The sequence below is a fragment of the Pinus tabuliformis genome, chromosome 4_1 (genome assembly GCF_031772625.1).
Source record: "Pinus tabuliformis cultivar Carrire ecotype Pingquan chromosome 4_1, CPIR1, whole genome shotgun sequence".
Taxonomy (NCBI): Eukaryota; Viridiplantae; Streptophyta; class Pinopsida; order Pinales; family Pinaceae; genus Pinus; species Pinus tabuliformis.
The window spans coordinates 733,781,474-733,792,394 of NC_142303.1; the positions used below are offsets into that span (position 1 = coordinate 733,781,474).

Sequence of the window (10,921 nt, forward strand, 5' to 3'; positions counted from 1 at the left end):
CCAGAAATGGAGGCTGAACTTAATGCAAGGACTTGCTGCCTCGCACTCTCCCTTGTTATATTAGAATTAGAATTTGATAATTATATAAAAAACTTTTGTGGTATTTTAAATCCTAAGCTAGAGAGATATAATTCAAATTTTCAAAAATTCTTGTAAAATTTATTCAAAATCATGATAATTTTTTTATTGTTTTTGAACAAAATTATGACCTATTTACACTGCGGGCAATAATATTCTCTTTTAAATCAATTAAATTTTGAATAAGTGGAATGCGAGTGATGTACTGTCAAATCATCACTCTTTATTTGTTTGATATACTATAATATAAGTGATCTAAAACGTGACGCATCCATCTAATTTCAACCATGATTTTTGAATTTATGTTAGTCTCATAGTCAGCTTGGAGGTAAAATGATGTCGTATCTATAGGATTATATAAACAATGCGGCCTGTAAACAAGAAGGCTGGGTCGTTCAACACATGGAAAAATGCAAGTGCGCACTGTCTTTTATATATATAATACATAATGCGGTCTGTGAACGAGAAGTGTGGGTAGTTGCACACATGGAAAAATTGAAGTGCGCTGTGTCTTTTATATCAATGGTCAATATAGGGAACGACATGTAGCTGTTTATATTAGTCAATATGCAGAAGAAAAATTAATGGTGGTTCATAATTGACTACGCTTCCCTGGTCTAGAAAAGAAAAATAAATCTCCCCATAATGAGTTCACACAGAAATTCGCAGCTTGAAGGGCTGGATCGTGAAATCTATTCACAATCCCAACTCCCCACAAGCAAGTAGTGGGTGGGTTCAAATCCCTTTAACATGCGCAATTGGGAGGAAGCGATTAACTAATGTTATGCATTTAGTTGCAGGCCGATTCGATCGGACGAAATGGCCGCAAGTCCGGGACGGCCAATGCTAACGAATTCGTTCCATGTGATCAGAACGCCGATTGCAGTCTTGTCTGTGGCTCCCTTCAGCCCTGACAGAGACTATACGTATTCCACCAGGCCTCGCCCCGCAAAAGCGCAATGGGGCTCTCTAATTCCGCGCAAAGGTGCCGGGTTCGAATCCAGCGAACCAAGGTCTCCTGAGATAGGTTGTATGGGGCAGATCAAGTTGAAAGAGACATGGGGCAAGGCGTCCAAGGACATGGACAACAAGAAACCCGGACCGACGGCGAAGGGTAAGCTGTTGAGGCTCAGGAAATTTGTCTTCGGCAGCGGTGGGGAACGAGAATGAGAATGTGGGGCAGGCAGCGGTGGTCGCCCTAAAGGCTGTAGGTTGCCCTACTTTATATAAGGGTAGTTGAAACTGTAAGCATTTGAGTAGAAATGAAATGGAATGATATTTTAAGATTTACTATGCTAAAAAAAATAATTTATGAGACTAGATTATTACTAGATGGCCAGGAACTATAGTAATCGTTTCTGATGTACTTAACATTAGTTCACCTGCTTGAACGTGCCTGTTTATCGAGTATAAACAAAGTTTTTTAGATCATAGTGGTTTATGGTCTTATTTGGCCTCTTCCCGAGGCAAAGGCGCTGCAACCATATATTATCTTGCATTTTCCTGGGTCTTTCTCATTCATTTTTTGGAGCTGTTGATTAATGCTAACATTAATCTGGCAATATAAAATGCTAGCTCTTATTGCATTTGAGCTATCACGAAGCTGAACTTGTTGATATCACGCGGGGTAAGGATTACTGAAATTGCCACTCTTGCAATGTGTCACTCTGCATGCATGCTGTTGTGGTATCTATAGAACAGATGCTCTGCATGCTGCGGTGTCTATAGAATAGGCATATCCAGATCGATATGCATAACTACATTAAGAGATTAAGGAGCATCGATGAATGAGCATCCATTCATTCATCGGACTTTGTTGTATTTTCACCGTTACTAGCGCTTGGATTTCACTTCCATTTCGGCCATAAGTAGCGGCGAAGACAACGCTATTACAATTACGAACACAGAACAATCGGCCACAGAAACCAACAAATATCAGTGAGGTCAATTTTTTTGTTGAGCTCCCTATTCTTCTGATTTTGTTAAATTTTTGATATAAGATGAATTCCATAGTGGTAACAAAAAGCAAATAGTAAAAAATATATAACTCACCTTGTGGAAGGAACTCCTCAGCCTTCATTTTCCGCCAAGACAACGTCCAGTTCCACTTGCTTGTCGCTGAGAGGCTTGGCCGTATAGAGGCTCTTCTACGCAGTGGAAATGGTTTTCATCTTTTTCTTTATAACTGCTTGGTCCATCTACTTCTGAGTAGCAGATTTCTGCTCCTCAACAGCAGTAGCCACTGCCTGATGAGCGACGAGTGAGTAAGGCTAAGCCATGGACAAATCTGTGAACTGTTCTTATATTCTGCATAAAGCTAAGTGATAAACAAAGTATGTGAGTTACTCTTTCTTTTTCCCTTTTTTTTAAGAGAGTCAACCGAAAAATTATTTCTTTTACAACTAAACATTCAACACATCAAGGGAAAGAATTAACTCTAAGAAACTATTATTCAAGTAGGGGTTTATTTGGTAGACACAAAATTTATAAGATTTACTGTACCAAAGACAAAAAACAAAATAATATTGATTGAGAAATAATTAACCCTGAGAAAATGTTATACAAGCCGAGGTTATTTGGTAGCCACAAAATTTATAAGATTTACTCTACGAAAGACAGAAAACAAAATAATATTGATTACATTTATTCGTCAAATAGCAGATGTGCATATACCGAAGATTACAGAAAGGGTCGAGAAAATACAATTTCTTATAACTATTAAATTTCCTCTCCATAAATGAAAAGCCCAAAAGTAAATTCACAGATTTACATATCAACTTTGAAAAAACAATAAATTCTGTGCATCTTTTGATTCACCTGCAGTTTGCTGTTGTTGTACACCCTTTTCTTTTTCTGTAGCAGATGGTCGTGATGCTTGCGAGTACTGGTCCGTTGTCTTTGCATTTGCCTGTTGCACTGATGCCATTTTATGATCTTAAGCTCGTGTCGCAGGCTGCAGCTTACAGCAAAAGGCTGAAGGTCTCCGACAACGGTAATTGAAACTGAAAACAATATTAACAAGATTTCTGAGATAAGCCTGAGACACACTCTGCATGAGAGCAGCATCCCTGGGAGTTATGGGATGCTTTGCTACCTCTCCACAAACACCAAATACATTACCATATGTAAGCATCTCCAATACAGAATTGTATCTCTCATTGTCTACCAATCCCTAGATAATTTCGACCTTAGCGAGCCATAAATCTCAGACCTATCTCTCACAAACCTCAGTATTGATCGCAGCTTTTGTGCTTTCGACGATACTCGTTCTGGATGACCATCTGAAAGCATAAGTGTCAGGTTCCTGTAATTGAGTCCTCTAGCTATTAACACGTATGTTGTACGCATGGAAACGTGGCATACAACCTCCCGCTATAAATGTGCAACAGACACCATCTTTCCTGCACGCCATGGATGCCTCGGCTTCATTAATATATGTATGACACAAACTACTTGAACTACAATTCAACGGCGATGCCATTATTATAGGATCGCATTTCAACAACATAACCGTGTTTGTACTTGTAAGATTGAAAGGCAGGCTCTGATTCAATTGTAGTCCCTGGTTATTCATGTCTCGAGTCTCGCAAGAATCGTTAAGCAGAGGCGAAGGTTGAATAACCAGCCTCATAGTGGCTGGAATGATACTAATGTCACAGATCACCTCCCTGCTGCCAAGCACATGGCTTGCATGCAATGCACGTGGTAAGGGAGAGAGAAAGTGGCTGGTCCTCATAAGTTGTCCAATACTAATGGACTTTTATAATGACTTTAATAAGTTTGGTTCCGTTTATGACGACGTGGATCCGCTGCAGTTATGGGAGCCACTGTGGACATAACTAAGAATGAATAGCTATTTGCTTAATTCGAGAATAACTGTATGCTAACTTCCCCAAGTCCATTCTCATAACTTATGGAGAAATGTAATTATTGTTCGATCGCTAAAGTTTTTCGTAATCACGCGAATCGGTTTTTATTTATGTTATTGACCCGATTTCGATGAAAAAGGATTCGAACCTTTATTCGCATCGTTTAAGGAAGAGACGAGATCGCGTGTCTATATATGTCATAACACTAGATTCGGAATGGAAGAAAACTGGAATAACACTATATTCAGTGTTCGTCGCTATTTCCACATGCGGACAATCAATATATGCGCGCAGTTCTTCCAGTCGCATATTATATATTTCGATATGTGATTACGCTTTTTTATTTATATACGTAATTACGCTTTAGCGGCCAATGCTGCTGCGTATTATATATGTAATAATACTAGATTTGGTGTTAGTCGAAGGATTGAAGCAGCGGCTCCAGATCGAGGAGACCCGGTTTCTATCTTTCAATATCATGAAATTGAAATATCTTATTAACGTAATTATACCGAACAGGTTGCTAATCTTTCCTCTTGCTAGTGCTGGTTCAGAGATTGGATATTATTACTTGCCAAGTCGTCCAATGCCTACAAGCCATACAAAGCCAGCAACATTCCTTCCAGTTAGAGAGCCAGCAGCCTTAGCTATATCACCGAAAACTTATCGGCGAGGTTTCTGTATAACATGAGTATTTGATTCACTGCCAACTAAATCCTCAGATTGTGAAAACTGTGACTGGATCTGAGGTTTTGTCGCAGCACATGGCTTGCATGCAATGCACGTGGCTGGTCCTCATAAGTTGTCCAATACTAACGGACTTTTATAATGACTTTAATAAGTTTGGCTCCGTTTATGATGAAGTGGATCCACTGCAGTTATGGGAGCCATTGTGGACATAACTAAGAACGAATAGCTATTTTCTTAATTCGAGAATAACTGTATGCTAACTTCCCCAAGTCCATTCTCATAACTTATGGAGAAATGTAATTATTGTTCGATCGCTAAAGTTTTTCGTAATCTTTATTTGATTCACTGCCAACTAAATCCTCAGATTGTGAAAACTGTGACTGGATCTGAGGTTTTGTCCGAGACGTTATATACCCGGAATTTCTTCAAACATCTTAAACTTCTTAATATCTACCAGCTTTAACTATTTATTTCTTTAATATTTAAGTGTAAATCAAGGATGGATTGCATAGGATTGCTAACAATGCATTACATGGCATTGCCTGTATAGTGAAATGAGGAACGACTTTCTTTAGGCTGCAACAGGCAAACAAAATGTTTGTCAATCATATCCAGATACCCTAATAAACTATTAACTTTATTGCACCTTATAGCCTCCAAATTGGTTGGCTATGACTCATAGCTCTCTGCATCATTAATCCAAAAGATTAAACATGAATCTTAAACTTTCTAATAAATAATAATAATTACTGTCTTAGTTTAATGTCTCACTTGACATTGCTGAATTTGCAAATAAAAATTAATTAACTAGAAAAGAAATGTCTTGATTTCTATGGTTTTCCGTTCTATCAGACTACAACAGATGATGCGCTAAAATGTTGAAAGAACTCTCTGCTTCGCTCTTTTATTTTTTTGGCTGTGGAGATTTGATCTGAGGAGTTACTTTACCAAAGTAAGGGCCCTTAGTTCTCATTGAGCTAAATATTTGGTCAATGTTGCTTGGCAGCGTCTGAATGTAGAACCAAATATCATTCCTCGTCAAAAAGAGGAACAGTTCTATCAACCCAGAAATGGAGGCTGAACTTAATGTATTGATTTTCTATTCATGCTACTTGTTCTGCTTGTTCTGTTTTTGTTCATATTTTATGTTCTTCTGTTCTGTCAACCCAGAAATGCTTGCTGAAACCTAGAAATAGAAGCTGAACTTAATGCAGGGACTTGCTGCGTCACAGCCTCCCTTGTTGCCAATAGTTATATTCACAAATATGACGAGAGTCGTAGCATCTCTGTCAGCGAAAGAAACAAACCAATTATTTTCTTCAAATAAATAAACCACTCCATGGCTAAATAAGGTAGGCCGCCTAAATAACATTCACCATTTCAAGCCAGAAGAAAGACCAACCTGAAAAGGGAATTAACATCTGTGGTGAGAGAATGACTTTGTTCTGAACCCCCCCTTTCGATTATCTGCATATGGCATCCAGAATGTACTTGCAGACAATAGAACGCCAAGGTTCAAACCCTAAAATCATGCATAAACGAGTAATTAACGAAGAAGTATTTCTGTGGGAAAGAGCTTACCTGAGATAGGGTATTCGAGCGATGGAAGACGTAGCATGCCTGTAAGAGCACAACATTATCGTCAGGAGTTCCTCGGGGTAAGAATTTACATAAATACACTCTCATAAATGTGTCTATTACCTCTTCATCATCATAGGGTTCCAAACGCGTCTTGCTGGAGTGAAGATGATGGCTATCAGTGATTTTTCCTGCGCAAGAACCGAGCAAATGAATCGGGAAAAACATATGTCAAATAACGAATGAATTAATGTACCATTAGATAGATTTACACCGCCCCTTCATATACCTGATAACCGGTGTAGATGGCTCCTTCAGACAAGTTGTTCCATTCTGTCTTCATCTTCCAAGTTACCCGCTGTAGCAGAGCGACGACGCAAGCAGTTGTGTGACCAAATGACCTAGCCCTCGGCCAGCCTACGTATTAATCCACAGGATCAAACCCCAGGTTTGGTGCACCATAGATCTCATCTGATCCGACGGTGCAAGTTAGGCCAGGTGTTGTCTAGAGCTTTCAACAGTCTCTTCACTTTTATCACAGTACTCCCTTGGTGTCAGTGAGGAGCCTCAGGATGCTCTCTGCAGTAATGGAGACTCATGCTACCGTATGCATGCCAGTAAGGATCAGTAAATGCGGTAGGGGTGACTGTGTAAATGGGTCTCCCATTCTGCCAACTAACTATAGTAACGTGGTAAAGTGCATAAATGAGATGGTAACAATAATTTTTTTTGTAGGGTTATTATAGTTAAGTGTAAAAGCGTGTTAGATAAGGCAATGTGTAATTATTTTATTTCTAATATGGAAGTGGTATTAAAATGAAAACTATATAGAGATAAAGATGGAGAGAATTTTTATAGTATTAATAGTTGTTTTTGAATTTAATGTGTGAGTGATATTTGTAATTATTTCAATACTTAAAAAGGATTTGATATCTAATATTTTTAAAAAATATTAATAATAAAAATAATTAAATGTAGATATACAAGAAAAAAAGGAAGGGACCTATTTTACCATTTTAATGTGAACATCATGAATTATAAACAAAATATTTCAATGTTAAATACATATATATTATAGCATATCAATCTTTATCTATATACCAAGCACTGAGAGGGATCAAATCCCTTTTCCAATCTAAAAGAAGTTTACATCTCAAGATATTTGATCCCTCTCGAAACTTGGTAGATCCAAAATTAAGATGGATCTAATTTAACATTTAATGGAGAGAACCACTATCAATTTTTCTTTTAATTTAATATATATATTTCAAGTTTAAATTATTCATACATCACTATTAATAGTTTATGTTAAACACTTTATGTGTTTAAGTTTTTGTCTAAAATTTTTAAAATTTATTTAGTTAAATTTTATTTAAATTTGAAAAAAATTCTTAAGGATTGTAAATTTCAATTTCAAAGCAATTTGAATTTTTTATAGACTTTCTAATTGTTAAATTGATTTATATATTTAAATAAATAAAAAATTAGAATCTCGTTAACAAATTATTGTAAAATTAAAAAATAAAATAAAAAAAAAAAAAGAAAAATAAAAATAGAACAATTAAACTACTTAATTCTTAAACATATGATGAGTTATTAGTCCATAAATATCTTATTAAGATAAATCATATATCAACTAAATAAAGAAGTTTGAAGTTTGTTCCTACTCTTTAATAGGTTGTTAGATCTAGTTAAATTCGGAAATATTCTCCATTAACTAAATTCCTATATTGGAATGTAATTCAGATTTTTCTTTAACCAAATTAACTATGCCATCAAAATAGTTTCTTTAACTTTACAAAGCATTCACATGTTTATATTATAACATTATTTAATTAATTTTCATATACTTATATTATAACATTATTTAATTAATGTAAACGTGATTATAAAATATTAATTTGATATGAGAGGTGGCATGGGGCCACTCCATGGGAGGGCGCAGGGCAAATGAGTGAGTAGAGTAGATAATTGTGGTTTTTAGTGATTGTTGAAGTGTATGCATACACGATTTGTAAAATCTTTGACATTGATGTCATTTTTTGGGAATCGAAGGAAAAAAATGTTATTGGAAAGTGAAATCCATGAGACCCTATATTCCAGGCGCACAAGTGTGACTTATTTGTTTCACTGTGAGTAATTGGAGATTCGTGTTTCATTTCATTTGAAAAATAGTATGTTGCTCTCAAGTGCATGCTTAGAAGTCATTTCTGCCTTAATCCTGCTCTGTTTGGGGAATATAACTTGCGAGAAATGGTTGGATAAAGCAGGACATAGCATAAACTAATATGTGTATATCCAAAGTTGAAGATGGCCCATATTATTCTCCGGAAAGAGGAGATGCTTTTGCAGAACTGCCGGGACATTTTTTTGAAGGACAAAGTGACTTAGCATATGTAGATTTGTGAAGCACTACTACATAAGGGGTTTTAAGACATTTTAGTTAACCTAATTTTTTTAAGTTATTTTTGATTTTAGTTATTTTACATTAAAATTAAATTATTTATTTTACATTAAAATTAAATAACAATTAAACTGTCTTAAATATAAAATTTAAGATGAAAATGGTTTGAGACAAAAATTATTTAAGATAATTTTATATTTAAGAGAAAAAGAGACTAAGACAAAATTTTATATTAAAGACAAAAACAGTTTGACACAAAAATATTTTATGATAAAACTATTTATGACACAGTGAGATGAAAACACTTTGAAACAAAAATATTTTAAGACAAAAAAAGCTAAAGACAAAAATATTTTAAGACAAAAACATATTGAGACAAAAATATTTTAAGACAAAATTTTATATTTAAGACCATGACCAGATAAGACAATGAAAATTAAGACCAAACCCATTTAAGACAATTAACAATTAAGAGAAAACCATATCAATTTAACAAAATATTATCTAACAACTGGAAAATTGACTCTAACAGTGCACCCTAAGTCCACCAGTTTGCAGGCTACTATTGTCTCGCACCTATATTGAGGTTGCTATTTCACTTACCATTCATGTTATATTATATAAAGATAGTTTGATTTGTTGGGATCTTCATTTTGTCTAGGTAGCCGACTCTGAAGAACGCGACAAATTTTCTTGACAAATTTCCTCGAACATCAATTCCTCTTATGTCCCTTCAATCTTTGTTGATACGATTACAGACAACTTGTCTATCATTGCATTCAACACTACTACACAGAGGGGGATTTTAAGACAAAAGAAATCTTGTGTCTTAAAATTTAATTTCCTATTAAAATTTTCAATACGAGGTACTAGTAAAGAAGGTAAAGGAAAAGGATTAGGGGTTTGTCTTTACATTATTGATGGGTTCTTCAGGAAGCGTAGTGATGGAGGCCAACAACAATTGATGGGAACTAGGGTGATGGAGGTTGCAATAGAGGTGTGCTTGGCGAGAAGAGCGATGGAGGCACTTTCGCTAAACGTGGATAGGCAGTAGTAACATAGTTGGAGTACATTTCGCGGTCTCAAATGAATGTCTTTTAATCTATGTTTTTTACTGCTTCATTTATATTGAATGCTACTTCTATCCACCATTTGTTTTTATCACCACATTATTGTGTTGGAATTCCTGACTGTCATTGACAACATGGATTAGATTCACCTAAAGGATTGTTTAAAATGTAGCAAGAAATTCTCAATTTGATTATGCCTTGATTAAATTGAGAAAATTAGAATTTCCACATCAACAGATAACTTGGGTACAGTTAACTTGTGTGACATGGATTGTGTCATCCAGTTTACTCAACAAATTCGAGTTGGAGGAGTTGGAGTTTAGTTAAGCATTTGTGATTGTTAATTTATAGCAATCAAAGCTAGGTATCTCAAGTTTTCTTCAGTTAAACTAGTTCCAAGTATTGGAGGAAGTAGTGGAAGGTTACTTGTGCAGTGGAATTTCAGTCAAACTTAGGGATCATATAGTTAACTGATCAATCAACTAAAAATAGCAAGTGCATGTAGAGAATTTGTTGCCCATTTGCGGTGGAGATTCCAAGGCAATGTAACATCAATTATAGACTAGTCTTGAGTGTATAGATGTTGCATGAAGTCAAATGATCAACCTTCAGAATTGCACAATCTATTTTGGAAAAAGTCTTAAATAATAGGGGCATAATTTCTCAAGGAATTGCGAAAGGAAAGAAGGGCTCAAGTAGAGGTAGAAATTGATTAATTCTGGGTCAAAGCTTCTCAGTTAGGAGAGAGGTAGGTTATTCACTTGCATATTGTGCTATGTTGATCAAAGAAATTGTAATATATCTCTATTCATTAGATTAATGCAGACATGCATTGGGCTTTTTAGCAAATTGCTTTCCCCGAGAAAAATATTGTGTGCATGTGTATTATTTATTATTGCATGTCTAGAATTTTTGTTCTAAATTGCGAATTAAATTTCGTAAAGAAGTAGAGTGGGTTTGTGTCTTCTGATTTTGGTTAAAAATTCATGAGCAGTTGCAAATATACACCATAATTACTACATGGTATCAAAGTAGGATTTACATTGGAGCATGAATTTTGAAGTTGTTTACGAAGAGGTTCAAATTTGCAGTTCAGTGTAGAATGATCTCTTTAGATTTGAGAAGATGACATTTAACAGGCCGAGGCTAGATTACACCTTGGAAGGTAGCTCTAATTTCATCGCATGGAAGGATTATATGGAGGCAGTATTCGATGACAGTGGATTTTTAGA

The 10,921-nt window shown here is 35.5% G+C and overlaps 2 protein-coding genes across 2 annotated transcripts; one reads left to right on the forward strand and one right to left on the reverse strand.

The window, feature by feature from the left end:
- Positions 1 to 719: 719 nt before the first annotated feature.
- Positions 720 to 1,248, forward strand: LOC149178231 (uncharacterized). Its single transcript, XM_089422027.1, has one exon. It carries the CDS (start codon positions 898 to 900, stop codon positions 1,246 to 1,248), a length of 351 nt encoding a protein of 116 aa, XP_089278153.1. The 5' UTR covers positions 720 to 897.
- A 2,149-nt stretch (positions 1,249 to 3,397) lies between these two features.
- Positions 3,398 to 3,709, reverse strand: LOC149178232 (wall-associated receptor kinase-like 20). Its single transcript, XM_089422028.1, has one exon. The coding sequence runs from the start codon at positions 3,707 to 3,709 to the stop codon at positions 3,398 to 3,400; it is 312 nt and encodes a 103-aa protein (XP_089278154.1).
- Between the last annotated feature and the right edge of the window lie 7,212 nt (positions 3,710 to 10,921).

Coding starts and splice junctions, on each gene's coding strand:
- LOC149178232 (XM_089422028.1), bottom strand. CDS start 3,709: ATGAGGCTGGTTATTCAACCTTCGCCTCTGCTTAACGATTCTTGCGAG.
- LOC149178231 (XM_089422027.1), top strand. CDS start 898: ATGGCCGCAAGTCCGGGACGGCCAATGCTAACGAATTCGTTCCATGTG.